Below are 18,591 nucleotides of genomic sequence, written 5' to 3' on the forward strand. Positions count from 1 at the left end.
TGGATGGTCTCATTGTGTTCAGCTCGGCAAGACGCATCGAATGATATACATTATACATGATGACCTCGAGGTCACGTCACCTGAGGTCAACCTTTGACCTTGACCTTTCGAAGTCAACATATATATCATTCGACGCGGATTGACGAGAGGATCACGATGATGCCCTTAGTTTGTTCCTATCTTGACTAATTCGAAAGTTATTCGAGAAAAACTCTCTCCATATCTAGCGCCGCCATTTTGACTTTTTCGACCCCTGTGACGTCATCTTTGACCTGACCTGAAAATGACCTTAGTAAAAATTGTAGATCTTTACCGTGCGTATCCGATGCCGTTTACCGTTTGTCGCTACGATGTGTAATTTTTGAGATCTGAAGGGCGGCCGAATCGGCCCCCCCCCCCGCCCGCCAGTTTCTTGTCCCGGCGGAGCCCGCCAGGAATAGGGTTAAGCAAAAGCTTTCATAAATGATCAAAACACGTTTGCGAGTGCCATTTCTGTAAAAGTTGTGTATTCAACACCTCGTCCTAAGCCTCTCATACACTGACAAGAGGTTTAAACACGGTCTATTGTAGAACCTTACTGAGCTAATCTACTTTCTAATCATGTATTTCAATCGCCATCAGCCCGTGATATCCCATGAGCGACACCGAACCGGACATATCCGGTCCAAACCAACCACAGCCGACCGGACCACCGACGGTCCGACACAGTGACGGGCGAGGTCTGATATCGCCTGGACCGGACACCCTCACAGCTAGCTACAACCACTCTCTGGTCTGACTGAAACTACAACACAACAGCACAGCGGTGTGAGCCAGCGTGACGTCACGTCACAACACACGTGACGTCACCACGGCGGTACCTCCGGCACGGTGACAACGGTTTACCGACGGCTGGACAGTGGCCTGGAGCGTGATAAATCTCGGATACTGAATATAACTACAGTCTATCAAAACAGTGTCAACAAACGTAGCAATCTGTGCTCAAATGATCAAGCATTTAGGTGGCCACTCAACCCAAACCAGCCTGGCACGGCGGTAAAGTACCCACGGACCTGAGCCGATGGGACAGGGCGGCTCGAAGCACTTCTGGATATGAAGGTCTAGACGTGCATTGTGTACAGCACAGCGCTGCCGACGGAACACGGTGCTGCCATCTGTTGTCGAGTTCCGACACTGCCGCCGGCACCGAAGCGGACGGGGCACCGGGAGGCTACTCGAAGAAGTCATCAAAGCTGTCATTGTGAGGCTCAGACTCAGTACGCTTGTCCAAAAAAGACTCTGGAAACAGAGCACGTTAGATTACACACTGTTTGCTAGTGATGTCACATCGGGCAACTCAAACTGATGACGTAACTTACGATACAGAAAAAACACAATGGCAATGTGTGTATCCATGACTAATGACGTCACGAGGGCTGATACTGATACTGTGACGTCACTTACGGAGATACACGTAACCAAATGTGCGTCAGTACTGATGACGTCACGTGCGTCAGTGTGCGTGTCCGAGAGGCCGGTGGCGCCGTGTCGGCTGGTGTGGGTGGTCAGAGACGCCGTCACTTACTGGAGACATTGAAATTGATGGTACGGGCCTGGCCACTGTTACATCCTAGGTCTGTCTCGTGCAGGGCAGTCAGGACGGCCTGGCGGTTTTCGAGTGAGGAGGTTAGGTACAGGTTCTTCAGTTTCCTGCATGTCACTGCCATCCTGTAACAGATCATAACAAAACCCAACATGTCAGTATACGGGACACAGTCACACAGTGGCACCAGCGCAGCGGGCGACTCAACACGGAGACACCATGCAGGTCTAATGCCATTCATAACAGAACATGTGCCTCCGGCTATCTCTCCCAGTCTTGTCCTGTAATTTGCTACGCACGTTTCACACGATTCTCTTAGAGCCTTATCCCGCGCCCCGTAGGGGGGAAGGGGCCGAAACGGCCCCCCCCCCTGTCCTTTTCGGTCGATATCTCCTAAACGGCTGGAGATATCGCCACCAAACTTTCAGGACCCTTCCGGGCATCAATTTTACACATTGTGACCAAAAATTTTTCCAGAGGCTGTGATAGGTTGGCCACAAATGATGTCACAGTGACGTCATGTTCTGTCAAATTCGACCGAAAAAAGACCTTCGCGAGAAGACCTGTCAGGCCTACAGCTTTGAAGATACAGAAAAATGGTCAAGACATAAAAGGTGTAGAATTGACAGGGCTACAAAACTGCTATCTCGGATTTTTGAAATTTTTGAGTTTTGATCCCCAGAAATAAAAAAAACATTTTTTTGGATATATTAGCCAAAAAATCCAAAAAGTTTTTTGAGTTTCGAAAAAAACGGAATATATGTGATAGTACCTACCGTCTTCTATCTACATACCAAATTTCAGATCGATACCTCGTTTTTTGGCCAAGTTATAGCGAAAAAACTGTTCAAAAATGATGACGTCAAATTTTCAAACTCAATTTTTGGCAATTCTAGAACTCGTAGAGCAAAACAAAGACCACCATTAGACGACTCCCCGTGACAAGCTGCATCGAATGGATACCCATTTTATGCAAAAATATCAACTTTGAAATTTGACCTAATTTGACCTGACCTTGACCTGACCTTCACCAAAACGTGACCTAGGCTGGCCCCAAAGGCTGCCTAACCCACATAATCGCATTTGTCATGTAAAATGGACCATAAAACATGTATCACACGACACATTCATATTGTGACCCCCGGTGACCTGACCTCGCTGTGACCTGACCTGGTATCAGTGACCTCAGATAGCAAAGTATGTGTTTGACGAACAATATACCATCGATGGTTTTCAATAAATTACCAATTTACTCGATTTCACAGCACATTTCTTGAATTGCCTGTGAACGGTGAAAACCTGACCTTTGACCTGAGCTGTGACGTCATCGGTTTGACCTAATTCAATGAAATTTGGTCACAAGGTAGTTCCCGGGTAGGGCTATCAAACGCCGTTTGAATTTTGAAAATCGGCCGGTAACTTTCCAAGATCTTAGGGGGGGGGCGAAACGGCCCCCCCCCCCTACGGGTGGTAGGGTCCGCCGGTAGTCCTACGGGGCGCGGGTTATACCACCCAATATTATGTCCATATGCATATTAATACCAGTCTAGTCCAGATAACGTAGCTGCCCATCCGTTTGTCCGTCTGTCTGTCTGTTTGCATCGCATCTACACAATCGCCTGAATAAATAAGCCTGTCTTTGGATGCCTATTCTTCTGTAACGAGTTTGTTTCCATTTCCAGTGTCCCCGTGCCCGGATTACTATGTAAACCTCTATCAAATATCCATTTTCTGGGTTTATTGCGGTCTATCCAGATACACATAAAATCCGCCGTCACCGTCTTGCCGACTGACCTGCAGACCGCTGCCACCTCTGACTGGGTCAGGGCAGGGATGTCCGTGAGGGACCGGGTGTCTTGAAGATCCAGTGTATCCAGCTGGGAGCAGCCGTGGAGGGCGGACAGCACAGTGCCGCAAATGACGCCGGATCCGACACCGACGTCCTTCAAGCTGGTGAGGGCAGCCAGGAGGCGTCCTGTCGCCTCCGTTGTCACGGACAGTGACTCTGTAAAACATAAAAAAAGACACACATGTCGGTCTTAACCCTCGCCCGTATTGGTGTTTTTCCAGCCGCGAACGTATAAGGGGGGGGGGGGGTCCGTTGGACCCCCCTTGCCGTTTCGCCCCTGATCGAGCTAGAGCTTCGCGGAAAAAAACGAGCGTGTTGCCCGTGACGAGAGGAAGCCGGTGGTACCCAATTTTAAGGTCCTAAGTCATTGGTTGACCTTGCAGGTCAGGTCAATGACCCCAAAGGCGGGAAAATCGGGACCCGTTAGAACGTCGTAAAGTGTGGCTGCTGTGGGGTTTTTCGGGGTGCTGATCACGAATATCATGTTAGTTTTGATCACAGATGATGTCTTCATGTATTTAAGCCAGGTCGGGTCAGGTCAGGTCAGGTCAACCGGTAAGGGTATATTCGTAGTAGGTGGCAACCGCCTCTGACAGCTTCGTAACATGTTACGAAGGCACCAAAACTACTTCGTAAATGTTCATATGGTTGCTGAATTCGAATTCTGCTCCAAAAACTGGCCTAGAAACATGTAAAACTCGAAAAAGTGAACCGAGGTCATCAAAGGTCAATGACCTGACCTGACCTTCAGGTGACCTTGACACCCACCCTAATGCATGGGAGCAACATCATATCACATGTTTGAACGCTTGAAACCACGAAAAGACTGCAAACGCGCGGCTAAAGCGAGCCGACATACGCCGAATCGCGATTCCAGCCAAACATGGTCTCGAAAAGTAGGTCACAGGTCAAAGGTCATTTGGGTCAGGGTCATGAAATTTTCAGGATAGGTGTTAAATTGATGAACGCGAGGGTACTGAAAGTTTCGTCGCGATCAGCCGCTTTTTACGCGAGTTATTCGCGAAAAACCATGGGGGGGGGGTCCGTTCGACCCCCCCCCCTATACGGGCGAGGGTTAAAATGCATAAGCTGTCCAACAAAAGTAGACATAATAATTTTAGGTAGGTAATGTAGAAGCCGCACGTCGGTCTGGAAATCTATCTCCTGCGTCGGTGGCCAGTGTTAGGCTAAATAGGTATAGCTATTGTTACATGAGCAATTGTAAGCAGAGCCATGGTAACTATGTGTGTGAAGGAAATACACTCCCTCTCATATGCCATGATTAGGATATCTTAGCACTGATGCTTTCCTTATATTACTGCTCACCAATTATTGCCAGTCCTGTGACTGTGCGGGTCGCCAGGACAGCCAGCTGCTCCAGGAGTGTGTCCGTGCCTTGTTTGATACCGACATCCAGTCCAGACGTCGGCCATCGGGGGTGATACACCGGCGTTTCAGTCATCCCGGATCCTGTGGAGAGTGATACAATCAGCCGTAAACCCGCGCCGTGACGGGAGGGGGAGAGGAGGGGGTTTTCATAAAACAAGCGCATCTATTTTTTATATTTGCAGAAAATTGAGAGGATGTTTATCCGCCATTTCTCTATAGAAAGCCATTTTGACACTTTCAAACGTAGTTTTATCGGTTCCTATCGAAAACTGAATTGTTGACACAAGTGATCACAAGTGACACAAGTGATGACGCAAGTGATCCTAAATTTTACTTATGAGGTCGTATAAGATCGACGACGATATTCGACGATTCGACGACGAAAACTATTGAATTTTGATAGATAAGCAAACAATGGATCTATGCTAGCTCCTTGAACCTTGAAAATGTTGCGCTCAACAATACGGAATCACAAGTATGTAAGTTGACCGCCAGCTATGAAGCCGATCTCGGACCAATTCATGAAACTGATATTTTACTGGTCAAACTATCGTTCATCATTCGACGCGTCTCGACAAAACAAGGATCAGATGCTGGTAAAAGCACTGCCGTTTTGTGACAGTGATGCAGTTCAGGTGAATATGGCTGACCTACAGTACGGACCAGCGCGGCGATTTCTTATCTGAGCTAGCGTGACGTACGATAGTAACTAACGCGTTCCAACATCGCCCGTTAACCCTTCTCACCAGTGATGTCCAGTCTCTTCAGCGACTTGGGCAGCAGCCGCAGCCACTTGCCGGAGCTGTCCACGGGTGGGCTCACATCGAGACGCTCCAGAGCCTTCAGCGGCTCCAGCAGCGCCTCCAGCTGCCAGTCGCTGATGCCGGCTGGCAGCGTTAGCTCACGCAGACTGGAGGCGTTGGCACGAGCCAGCCGACGCAGGGCAGAGACTCTCAGCTTGAAGCCGCGCAGGTTAACCTTCTGCAGGGCGTGGCAGGTGGCCGCTGGAATAAAGCAACACCAGTCAGTGAAGAACTGATTGCTCATCATATGGACAAGCAATGACAGTTGCAGCGGGACAAAGCGTACCAGGTCGTGTGTAGCGCGTTTCACACGGTACTCACCGACCAGTCGGAGGTCGGTGTCCGTCTCAGCGGTCGGCGCCTGCAGTTCGGTCATCTTCGGCTGGTCCTGCACCTTCAATGCGAGCTGTAGGCTCGTGGCCGGCGCAGGGACTTTTCCACCGCGGGTTTTCTGATCGGTTAGCTCCCGCCGACAGTCGCCGACGATATCGTCGACGGCGGACCGCCACCGACGGCAGACTGTCGGCACCGACGGAACAAAAAGGAGCAGATGACATGCCAGCGGCGAGCTTCGGAATGAAAACTCGCATACAGGGAGCGTTTGCAACACTACCAAAACAAGTAGGTGATAGCTAATAACCACGTTGTGGTTTTTGGTGACCTTTCGCTTCTCTAGAAACCCTCCATCCACGTGCAGACTTCTGATCAGATTGTCCCAAAGCCGACCACTCCGCTGGCTAAGAAGAAACACCACATCGATTGTATGTTATTGTGAAACACGATACATGACCTCGCCAGTCGCCAGGGCACTCACCCCGCCTGGCGCGGAACATCTCCCAGCAGCCCATCTTGCTCAGCACCATCTTCAACAGCTCGTGGTCCAAGAGGCAAATGGCAGAAGCCCATCGCGGTGCAGCCTCTCGCACGTCGCCGCCCGCCAGTCCCGCCTCCTCCTCAGCTTGGGTTATGACGTCACATGTGCTGATGGCGCCACACTTGTCACAAGTGTCGCCCTTCGGTGAAGCCACCTCCTCGCCGTCACTGTGTTGAGATGACGTCAGTGTGACGTGGTGTGACGTCATCAGAGCTCTCAGGTCGATCATAAGACAATAATTTCCAGAAGTCTCCACTTCCAAGACAGTACCGTACCATCGATCTGTGAAAGCCCATCTAGTGTCCCCTCCCCCCAATCCCTGTCCCATCCAGCAGCCTGCTGCCTCACAGTCACTCACAGACAAGTTGTCTACAAAACCAAGTTGTCTCTTACAAACTGTCTAGTGTCTAGACAACCGGTTTGGGTCTTATATCCCGCGAGTTGCTGGGGGGGGGGGCGTTAAACGCCCCCACTTTTTTCGCCGGGCCATAGCATAAAAACGGCGCGCCGCAGGCGCGCCAAATTTTGGGTACCTGTAGGGAATTGATTGAAGTTTATTGTGACAAAGTTTCAAAAAAATCGGTCGGAAAATTTTTGAGATATCGAGGTTTTAGTGACGTCATGATTTTTGAATTTTCGACCAAAAACGGCGTATGTTCAATAAATCATATAAAATCACAGAATAGACATACAGACATGCCGTAAACGCCATTAGACTGCCAATACCATGAACAATCAAATGGCTATCTTCCATTATTGATTATCGTTCCGCATTTTCCAAAATCTTGAACTGAATCTTGACAATTTCTCGTGACTACTTCACGACTATGATACATGCATTTCTTAAATTAAGCTTTTTTAGCCAAACACGTACACATATGATAAAATGAATGTCACCATCGTGTTCTACGCCCCAAATTACCCCTAAAACATGTGTCACGGGCTGCGAATATCAGTTTTGATTTTCGGGGATATGTGCCTACCCGGTTGACCTGACCTTGACCCTGACCTATGCTTGACTGACCCCTACATGGAGCTGACACTCTTGTAGGCCTTATACGATGGATTGTGCACCATTTTGACAGAGTTTATGACGAGAAGCGCCCATTGCAAAGTCCTGAAGTCCATGCTACTGAAAGGCCGATTTCAGGTGTTTGACCTGACCTTGACCCGACCTGTGACCTCAAAAGTCAACTTTAAAGTACTCATCTGAAGCGTCTCGTCGCGCTCTTTCGTTTGCCGCCTCGTGCGTTTCGCTGCGCCTATTGGTTCTCGAGTTATCGGCTGGGGGCGTTTAACGCCCCCCCCCCCCCCCAGCAAACGGTGGGTGGCGAAATACCCCAGCAACTGCCGGGATATGTAGACAAACTGTCCATAAAACCGGGTCAATATCTACAGACAAACTGTCTACACAACTGGGTTGACTCTTACAAACGAGCTCTCTACATATCCGGGTTGACTCTTACAAACTGTCTACTCGTACACAACCAGTTTGACTCTTACAAACTATTCACAATCCCTTGCAGTCAAAACCGACTAACACAACCCCCTAACGTCATCCCAACGACTAACCCCCAGTGCCACTGCCACCCCTGCTGCCTCTCAGTCTCACCTCTGCGAACGGTCGGATGGCGCCGCTCGCCGGCGGACCTCCTGCCGCAGCTCCTCCACGACGACCTGGCGAGTGGTGCGCTCCTCGAGCACAGCCTGCCGCAGGCGGACCACCTCTTCACGTAGATGGACCACCTCCTGACGCAGTGTGGCGTTGTCTCCCTGCAGTGTGGCGTTGTCTCTCTTCAGTGCGGCGCTGTCTCCCTTCAGTGTGGCGTTGTTTCCCTTCAGTGTGGCCACTTCTCCCTCCAGTCCGACCACTTGTTCACTCAGGTGGTCGCAGTTTTTCTTCAGAGTGGTCAGTTCCCCATCCAAACGGACAATGTCCTCTTGATGGCGATGTGTCATTTCCTCCTTCAGAAGTGCCATCTGTTCTTTCATCTGGATAACCTCCTCTTGGAGCTGCCTGGGCTCCATATCTAAAACAGAGAACGTACGGTATATAAGACTGAGAGAACGGTTTCACCTTGAAACAGTCTAATGGCCTTAACGACATGTGTCTAAGGCTTGTGGTAACCACGTGTGTCGCCGGCCGGCACGGGAGTTCCCGGCGCAGACCGATTCGCGCGCCGACTTGTGACGTCGCTACCCCGCCCCGGCGCTGGGGGGGCGGCCCAGGACGTGTCTGTTCGTGAACTTTGTCCCATCACGATGCGACCGCGTGGCTGCGGCCTGCGCTGCCGCAGTGCGTCGGCCAGTGACCAATCCGCGCTCCGATCGGCAGCCACGTGGTGTCCGAGTGCTTCTGCGCATGTCTGGGCCCGGCCCGCTGCGTCGGGCCGCGCGCTCCCAGGGACTTCTGGCCGAGCTCTTGGCCCGAGCAGACGCGTCACGTCTGGCTCCGCGATTTGGCCCGTTCTGTCCGGGATTTATAACTTAGATTAGGCAGGGCATATTTGGCAAACTTGGATTTCATTCTCGTCTCTTCGTCGCTCCATTGTCTGATTCGCTGTTTTGGTTTTTGACTTCGTTTTGGTAATTTAAATATAACAACCCGCTCTTTTGATTAATTCTTTTACTTGGGGCCGTTTGGATCGAACTGATTGAATTTTTGGAACACGCACCAGGTTGATATTCTCCATTTCTGATTACCGTAAAATCCAGTCACTGATATGTGGTGAACAGCCCCACAGCACCACATATTGGTGACCCCCGACGTGATTCTTGTTCGATTTTTTCCATACTTCCGGGTTGTCGCCTCCGCTCATTCCCGAATCAATTATTTCATTTTATTCCCCCACATGGATTGCTATTCCGTCGCTCCACAGTGGCTTCTGCGCCACTTTTCCATGATGGTTTCTGTGCCATCTCTCCGCCGTGTGATTAGTTAGGCATTTATCTTCTCGGTGATTTTATTTCGGCGTTCCATTGGCTCTTTCGGATTTTGCACTCGGTGTTTTAAATTTTAATTGTTCAGTGCATTGCAAACACCGGCTATACTTTTAACGATCATGACGAACGAGGGCACGATGGAACCCGCTCATGCTGAGCCGGTCCATCATGTCTCGATCAAGCCGCCGGTTTTTATGGACACCGCGGTTGACGGCTGGTTTGCTATTATGGACGCCCAATTTAACATTGCCAAAATCACCAACTCGCAGACCAAATTCTACCACGTTCTCTCTGCCCTGCCTCCGGAAACCATCTCGCACATTCCGCGTGCTGTCTTGAGCAACAAAAATTTCTCTGAGCTACAGACAGCCGTCACTGACATGTACGAAAAGACAAAGCCAGAGATGTTTGAGAAACTGATCAGCAAAACGCGTCTGACGGGCCGCCCCTCACTCTTTCTAAGCGAGCTCAGAGAGGTAGCCGACAAGGTTGGTGTCGGAGACGATCTCGTTCGGCACAAATTTATCCAGTCGCTACCTACAGGCATTGCTACGGCCCTGGCTTCTCAGCGCGAGCTCTCATTGTCGCAGTTGGGCAAACTCGCGGACGAACTGATGCCTCTTGTGCAAAACTCAGCTGCTAACATGGTTCACTGTCAGGATCAGGACCCACAGTCTGACTCACAGGCGTTCCTTGTGGCTCAGCAGCACCCAAGGTACCACAGGGCCACTCAGCCGCAGAGCCGAGCCGCCACACACTCCCCTGCTCGTGATGCTCGTGATTCAAGGGCATCTCTCGGTCTCACGCCGTTCCATCCTGACCAGAAGCCGAAAGTATGCCGTGCTCACCTGTTTTTCGGCAGCCGAGCACGCACTTGCAAGCCATGGTGTCACTGGCCCGACAAAGCTGCTGATCTGACCATGCAGCCGTCCTCACGAGCTGCATCTCCCTCCCGTGCAGTCTCAGAGTCGGGAAACGAGAGGAGCAGGCCGTAAACGCAGCCCTCGGCCTGCCGCTCCTTAGGGTCACAGCCAAGGTGAATGATCAGCCCCTGAAATTCATCGTGGATACTGGCGCTGGTGTATCCCTGGTTCCACCCTCCTATGTGAATGGAACTCTAATTCACCCGTCCGCCGTCTCGATCACGACTACCAGCGGGCAGCCACTGCGCGTGCATGGCGAGGCCACTCTCGATATTGTCCTCCCCACACTCCGACGCAGTTACACATGGACATTTGTAGTGGCTGAAGTGACAGAGCCGCTACTCGGTAACGATTTTCTCGCTCACAACTCGTTGGTTGTCGATTGTGGTTCACAAGTTCTCCGCGACTCCACCACTCTGCTCTCTGCTCCCGGTGTACCGACGACCGGGCAGTCTGTTCATCTGGTGATAAACGATCTCGCTCAGGTGCCTGAGGCAGTGCGGCCCATCCTCGAGGATCACCCCGCTGTTCTCAGCCCTAACCAGCCGGACTACACAGACTCGCCAATCAAAACCACTCACTTCATCGACACCGGCAGCGCTCCACCCACGTTCGCCAGCCCACGCAAGCTGCCGCCCGACAAACTAACCGCAGCAAAGCAAGCACTCGATGTGCTGCTCAAAACAGGAGTGATTCGTCCGTCTAGGTCCCCGTGGGCCTCACCCATCCACATGGTTCCGAAGAGTACCCCTGGTGAGTGGCGTGTCACCGGTGATTACCGCGCGCTCAACGCCGTAACCAAACCGGACCGCTACCCACTGCCGCACATTCAGAGCCTCTCAACCAAGCTCCACAACGCTCAGTGGTTCAGCAAAATCGATCTGCTCCGTGCATATCACCAGGTGCCTATGAACCCCGCTGACTCAGAGAAGACGGCCGTCACCACGCCCTTCGGCTTGTACGAATACACCTTCATTCCAATGGGGCTTCGCAACGCAGGTGCCACATTCCAGAGGGTCATGGACGGCATCTTCCGAGACGTGCCGTGCGTATTCGTCTATCTCGACGATATTCTGGTATTTTCCGAGAACCAGGAGCAGCACGAGAAAGATCTGCGCCTCGTGTTCAGCAAGCTGGCTGAGCACAAGCTTCGCATCTCACTGGAGAAATGCGAGTTCATGAAAAGGTCGCTCGTTTTCCTCGGTCATGACGTCACCAGCACAGGTGTCACACCTCCCAAGGCCAGAGTGAAGGAGATTCTGGACCTCCCTCTACCGCATGACTCAGAGTCACTGCGTCGCTATCTGGGACTTATCGGCTTCTACCGGCGTATGATTCCGCGATTCGCCGATGTCACGTTCCAACTGACCGAACTGATTCGACTCAACCCAAAAAGCAAAGAACTGGCGTGGACAGAGGAACAGACTCAGGCGTTCAGTGACAGTAAAGCGGCGCTGGCCGGCGCCTGCACTCTTCCACACCCAGTGCCACACTGCGAGCAGTACGAGCTCGTTACTGACGCATCACAAGTCGCGGTGGGTGCCGCGCTCCATCAGATTGTGGACGGAGTACCCGTTCCCATTGGATTCTTCTCACGGAAGCTCAGTCAGGCCCAACAGAAGTACGCCGCGTATGACAGAGAGCTACTCGCGGCTTATCTGGCCACACTCCACTTTCGTGACATGATCGAAGGCCGCCACGTTACCCTGCGAACGGACCACAAGCCACTCGTGCGCGCTTTTCACAGCCCGCACACGGCTAAGTCTGACCGCCAACAGCGCCACTGGTGTGTCGTCACGGAATACATCACGGAGGTCTCGTACATTCGTGGCAGTGACAACGTGGTGGCGGACTGCCTCAGTCGCCCGGTAAATGCAGTGTCCCTCGATGCATGTGACCTCCATTATATCGCGGTGGCTCAGAAACAGGAAAAGGAGAGAGACGCCGACAGTGCCGATTCAGAGCACCAGGATTCCGAGTCAGGTCCAGGATCGCGCTCAAACCCGCAGGACACCTCCCGATTGGAGCCAGTAACACTGTCTGGCGACATCACAGTCCTGTGTGAAAACTCTGGACCACATCCACGCCCGTACGTACCAGAGGCATGCAGGCGCGCCGTGTTTGATCGTTTCCACGGCCTGTCACACCCGGGTAAGAAAGGCACCACCCGCCTCATCAGCTCACGCTATTTCTGGCGTGACATGCGCCGCGACATTGCTCGATGGGTGAAGGAGTGTGAAGCATGCCAGGAAGCCAAGGTACACAGGCACACTCGTTCTCCGCCCGGTCGATTCGATGTGCCCTCACAGCGGTTCGAAACTGTACATATAGACATAGTCGGGCCGCTGCCCCCGTCAGTACCTCACGGGCACCCCTTCACCGCACCATTTCGTTATTTGTTGACATGCATCGATCGCGCCACGCGTTGGGTCGAGGCCGTGCCGTTGGTCTCGATCACCGCGGAAAGTGTAGCCTCTGCTTTCCTCGACACTTGGGTGTCCCGGTTCGGAGTGCCACTGCATGTAGTCACGGACCGCGGTTCCCAATTCGAATCAGAACTGTTTTCACACTTGTCTTCAATGATAGGTTTCCATCGCCTCCGAACCACTGCTTATCATCCGACGTGCAATGGAATGGTGGAACGGGTCCACCGAACGCTCAAAGCCGCGATCAGGGCGCGCCGGCAAGAGTGGCTGCGCGCGCTACCAGTAGTTATGCTAGGTATAAGAGCTATGCCAGCAGAGTCGGGTTTTTCGGCATTCACTGCCGTCACAGGCGCGCAGGTGCTGTTTCCCCGCTGCGCCGTCGAAAAGGTCCCTGTCGGGACAAAGTACGTCCAAGAACTGGCAAAGCGTATGTCAGAAATCGATTTCGTCACACTCTCACAGGGCTCGAACCACGCCCGCACACCACCGACGCACGTGCCACCCGATCTCATGACATGCACACACGTGTGGGTACGCGTTGACCGCGTGCGGCACTCTCTGGAGTCCCCGTACCGCGGCCCCATGCGAGTCATCAGACGCAGCCCTAAAGTGTTCACGTTGGAGCTGCCGACTGGCGCCCACGACACTGTAAGCGTTGACAGACTCAAACCGGCACACATGCCGCCACCTGAGGACACGCTTGGTCCGAGCAGTACCGAGCCTACGGCTCCGGAGCAGCGGCCGTCACCGTCGACCTCGCTCGGGCCCCTCGCCACTGGGGCGCCCGACGAGCCGACACAGACGCCGACGACTACAAGACCGTCCAGCAAGAGGACTTCAAGACCTGGAGTGACGTCTTCCGCATCGCCGGCCGAGGACGACAAGCCGTCCGCGGCTGCGCCGGTGCACACCCGCAGCGGCCGCCGCGTGCAGTTCCGGCCGCAACCGGACTTCAGATACTTTTAAGTGCGCCCGCGTAGGTACGTGCGTTCGAGGACGATCCTGATCGCGTGGTGCCGACAGTGAAGTGATAACTGCGTCGCGCGGTGTAGTGATTCTTGCGTCGCGCAGGACCGTGCAGTGACAATTGCGTTGCGCCGTACCGTGTAGTGATTATTGCGTCGCGCAGTGAAGTGTCGATCGCGTCGCGCACCGAGTGATGTGAAAAGTGATTGTTTTGGCTTATCGTGTATGCGCTCCGCGCTGAGGCGGTGAGTACTGTGGTAACCACGTGTGTCGCCGGCCGGCACGGGAGTTCCCGGCGCAGACCGATTCGCGCGCCGACTTGTGACGTCGCTACCCCGCCCCGGCGCTGGGGGGGCGGCCCAGGACGTGTCTGTTCGTGAACTTTGTCCCATCACGATGCGACCGCGTGGCTGCGGCCTGCGCTGCCGCAGTGCGTCGGCCAGTGACCAATCCGCGCTCCGATCGGCAGCCACGTGGTGTCCGAGTGCTTCTGCGCATGTCTGGGCCCGGCCCGCTGCGTCGGGCCGCGCGCTCCCAGGGACTTCTGGCCGAGCTCTTGGCCCGAGCAGACGCGTCACGTCTGGCTCCGCGATTTGGCCCGTTCTGTCCGGGATTTATAACTTAGATTAGGCAGGGCATATTTGGCAAACTTGGATTTCATTCTCGTCTCTTCGTCGCTCCATTGTCTGATTCGCTGTTTTGGTTTTTGACTTCGTTTTGGTAATTTAAATATAACAACCCGCTCTTTTGATTAATTCTTTTACTTGGGGCCGTTTGGATCGAACTGATTGAATTTTTGGAACACGCACCAGGTTGATATTCTCCATTTCTGATTACCGTAAAATACAGTCACTGATATGTGGTGAACAGCCCCACAGCACCACAGGCTATTCTGTGAGTTTGACTTTTTAACACATACCGTTGTTGGTCGGAAACTCAGGAGTCATGACGTCACTAAAACCTCAATCTTAATTTTCCCCACCAATTTGTTTGAAATTTCATCGCAATGAACTTCAATGGAATTCCTACATGCAACCAGAATTTGGCGCTTCTGCGACGCGGCCGTTTTTTTAAGCGCGGCGAAAAAAGTGGGGGGTTAAAGGGACTATCCCACCTTCAAAAAAGTCCCGTTTAGGATTCGGAAATGTTACTCAGGGTATTGTGACGAATTCTGCAAGTTATTACGCATTTTCATACTATACTTTTTAAGATATTTCGACTTTTATATTTAATCGTGACGTCATTTAGATCGGATCTGTGACGTCATGAAGGATTTACTTCATGCCAATGAGGGGGAAAATTTGGCAGCAAATATATTTGCTTTCAAATATGACGCGGCTCATACAATAACAAAAGTGTCTCTGATTTGGCATTTTGTAGTTGGCAATATGATACCTTACTGATGCCTAGTCAATGTAAGTTTGTTGGACTTCCTGCACATAAAATTCAAATACTAACACCACAATTCACATAGGAAAGGAGCATATTTTCACCATTACTTTTAACATGTTTGTGTCAATTTTAGATACAAAGTGAACAAGTCTGAAATCTGGATGAAAATAACAAACAATCTTTCCTGACCTAACCTTACCTACTTTCCTAAAATGTTTGTAATACTAACCTAAAGCCTCCATGCCAGATGCCTACAACCTACAAACCTTGCAACCAGCGTAATACATAACACCTCACAAGCTATTCCATTCCGAACCTATTGATTAGGATCTTTGGTATGCTTTTACTCATTTCATCTTAGCTTGCTATCATGCAGGTCTCAAAAGAAATGTTTTGTTTTTCCTTCTTAGCTGTTGAAATTTCTTTAAAGCCAACAAAACACACCATGCAGTAAGCACATGACAGAGGTCTCTGTCACTGCATGAGGAAACTCGCAATGCTGCTTGCAGGGTGTTGACAGAAAGTGATCAGTAAGTTATGAGTTTTGCATACTACTATATTTTTTTTTGTATACAAGGAGTTTGTCAGAGATTGAACATGTCAACACACACACATGTTCAACACACACACACAGCAATAACACACACACACACACACACACACACTACACAACATCGTACCCGATTGCTGCTGCCCGGGGCCCGGACACCTGGTGACTATGTCCGGAGGGCTGCTCGGCGGGCTGCTGGCGGGGCCGTCGTGACCTGTGGCCAGGTGGTTTTACTTTGCACTTAATTTTCGTGTTAATATTTCCTTTTTTGTGTGTTTTTTGTGCTTATGTTTTGTGGGAAAGGCGCTTTGATTTAAGCATTTTGCTTTCGCGCCGATCCGCGATTATTTTCGCCGATATTTTTTGTTCGTGGTTACCAAAATACACTGAATGAATGAAATGAATGAATGTCTCAGCATCATATTTGAATACTGACAATTATATACACGAGCATTGGCCCATCAATTGAAACTTGAGAAGTAGATAAGTGCGTAACAAAATGGGTTCATGAAGAGTAAATTGCCTATATAAAACATGCAATGTTCACTATATAACATACTGCATAAAAAACGTAGCCTGCTCCATAAAAATGTAGTCTGTTGACTGTTATGTCATGCCATGTCATGTCATTTTTGCGCCTATGGTCAAAGCCGCTTCTTCAATTTGCTTCTTCATTCAGTGCAGGGATGCAGCCAAGGGGGTGTTCATGTCCCACGGGTGTCATGGTCTCCCCCTGAAGGTGAAAAATAAAATAAAATAAAATAAAATAAAAATTAATTAAAATTAAAACAAATTAAATTAAAACAGCTGCACCACACCCCCAAAAATAGTGGGCCAAATCCGAGGAGTTTTCCTTTTGAAGGGGGTACGACACTAGGCCCCGACCTGTGGCCCCTCCCTCAGCAAAATCTTGCCTACGGTCCAATAATTTGTGTCTATGCTATATTTCTCTGACTATTCTATACAGGAGCTATGCAATCCTGTTTTATTTCTAGGTTCATGCTATTCTGAGGTGAAACATTTTACTGGCGTGGTGGCACTTTGTCAGTGTGGGGTGAGGTAGGTGTGGCTGTGATGTGGCTGACCCTGTCGGGTACCACTCCCCCTGACCCGCCCGCGCGTCCCGTCAGGTTGCCGTGTGGCGCGGCGCTCCGTCAGCTGCTGCGCCGGGGTTAGCGGCGCTCAGCAGCTATCAGCTGACACGGCGCGCCGTGCTCGATCGCCGCGGCGCATGTGCCGCTGCGCGACGCGCCGGGCGCCGACGGCCGTCGTCTGGCAGCAACAGCGCTGCCAGTGACTCGCTCTGCTGCTGCAGAAGCTGGACAAGGATCGTAGAATCGTGGCGTTCCATCCGTAAAAGTCGATCCCAGGCGGCCTAGTCGGAGAACAGGCCTAGTCGCCGGGCTGTCAGCCACCGAATAGCAACTGGCGCATCGCAACTCGGAGCTGGCCGCCCCGCCGAGGCTGAGCACACCACACCCTGGAGGACCTGCGCGCGCGCCGAGCTGGAGCAGGAGAGCGGGAGACGCGCGGCTGACCTGCGCCTCGAGCAGGGGCGCGCGCGGCTGGTCGAACAGGCGCGCAGGTGCTGCGGCGACTCGAGAAACAGGCTGAGTGTGAGGTGTCCTCCAGTCAGCAGGCCGCCGCTCAGATGCAGATTCTCAGGCTCACTGCCAGACTGTGGGGCGGCGCGCGCCACGCCACTTCAGCACGAGCCTGTGATCTTGTAAACTGTGAACACTGCCAGTTCGGAATTAAAAGAGTAAAATCAGTGAACGTTCACTTCGGCTTCATCGACGAGAGCAGCCATCCATGCGCGGCGCGCGCCGCCCCCGGCCGCCGCCGCCGTCGCGGCTGCTGTGCGGCAACACGTTCTGTTGCCGGTTCAAGTGTGCTGAGATCTTCGTCTGTCTCAGCAAAGTGTATGATGGGGCGGCCCGCGACCCGGCGGTGTTTTTCGCGACGCTGCCGGCCTTGCAGAACGGTGTGCCGGTGGCTGATTGCGGCCCGGCGGCCGGCCGTCCGGGACCCGCGCGCTCACCACGTCCTGTCCTGCTGTGATCAAACTGTGAACTCGGCGCGACACGACTGGCGAGCGCCGAGTGTGTGTTTATGTATCTATACGTGTGTGGAGAGGGGCGGCGGCAGTGGCCTGCCGCGCCACGCCGCCCGGGGAGTGTCCGCCGCGTATTTTGTGTGCTGTAGCCGTCCCTCGGTCCTCGCTCGATGTGCCGGCCGCCAGTGACGCTGCCTGCAGGACTGACGGGCGACGGCGGCCGGCTGGTATTCAGCTGTGCCCGGGTCGTTGGCGTCTGCCACCAACCGAGAACGGACCTGTGAACCGTGGCCAATTGCCGCAGACGCTGCCCTCTTAATGAATGTTGCTCGCCGTCGTGGACTCCACGAATCCCATGACACTGTCGTTCCCTTCACCAGCTAGGAGAGATACCGCAAACGTGTTGTTCGTTTCATTGAGCTGCGCACCATTGAGTGCGCCGAGAGCGCACCATTGAGTGCGCCGAGACTGACGTTATTTATCTGAATATTAATATATCCCTAAAATTATGTGCCACTTTCAATGAAAGCATACAAGTTCAAGTTCATTTATTCACGTTAATCCGCCTTCGCGGCTTTTCATCAACGCATGTCAATTAGCATAAAAACAAGTAGGCATGGGTAAAATACAGGCACACGATCATTCGTACACATCGTTAGAACAGTTGGTATGTAGGTTGTGGGTATCATGAGATCACTATGACTGTTTGCGTAGCATATGAGTTAAGGCGTAACAGGCTGTGGCGGCGGCCTGTTACGCCCTGTGTTTTGCGCATCCGCAAAACACAGGGTACGCATGAAAACTCATTCGATTTCTGTATATAAGAAACGAGACAGAG

At 52.1% G+C, this 18,591-nt stretch overlaps 1 protein-coding gene and 1 long non-coding RNA gene across 5 annotated transcripts in view; one reads left to right on the top strand and one right to left on the bottom strand.

The window, feature by feature from the left end:
* Positions 1–476: 476 nt before the first annotated feature.
* The window catches only part of LOC122393459, a 29,631-nt gene continuing 11,516 nt past the window's right edge, over positions 477–18,591 (bottom strand). For 3 of the 4 annotated variants that reach the window (XM_043389477.1, XM_043389479.1, XM_043389478.1), the window contains exons 3-10: positions 8,110–8,527; positions 6,438–6,664; positions 5,945–6,142; positions 5,567–5,824; positions 4,758–4,901; positions 3,377–3,587; positions 1,565–1,707; positions 477–1,278 (exon numbers count right to left, since the gene is read on the bottom strand). In XM_043389477.1, the coding sequence (XP_043245412.1) occupies positions 1,211–1,278; positions 1,565–1,707; positions 3,377–3,587; positions 4,758–4,901; positions 5,567–5,824; positions 5,945–6,142; positions 6,438–6,664; positions 8,110–8,525 (1,665 nt within the window). In that variant the 5' untranslated portion in view covers positions 8,526–8,527 and the 3' untranslated portion in view covers positions 477–1,210. Of the gene's footprint in view, positions 1,279–1,564; positions 1,708–3,376; positions 3,588–4,757; positions 4,902–5,566; positions 5,825–5,944; positions 6,143–6,437; positions 6,665–8,109; positions 8,528–14,674; positions 14,798–18,591 lie in introns of those variants that run through there. The other variant, XM_043389476.1, reaches the window with a different exon arrangement.
* LOC122393471 lies at positions 14,907–18,262 on the top strand. The gene is made up of 2 exons (XR_006258699.1): positions 14,907–15,170; positions 16,828–18,262. It is a non-coding gene; the product is annotated as an uncharacterized LOC122393471 (long non-coding RNA).

Source organism: Amphibalanus amphitrite, unplaced genomic scaffold, assembly GCF_019059575.1.
Source record: "Amphibalanus amphitrite isolate SeventyFive unplaced genomic scaffold, NRLGWU_Aamphi_draft 000536F_arrow, whole genome shotgun sequence".
NCBI lineage: Eukaryota > Metazoa > Arthropoda > Thecostraca > Balanomorpha > Balanidae > Amphibalanus > Amphibalanus amphitrite.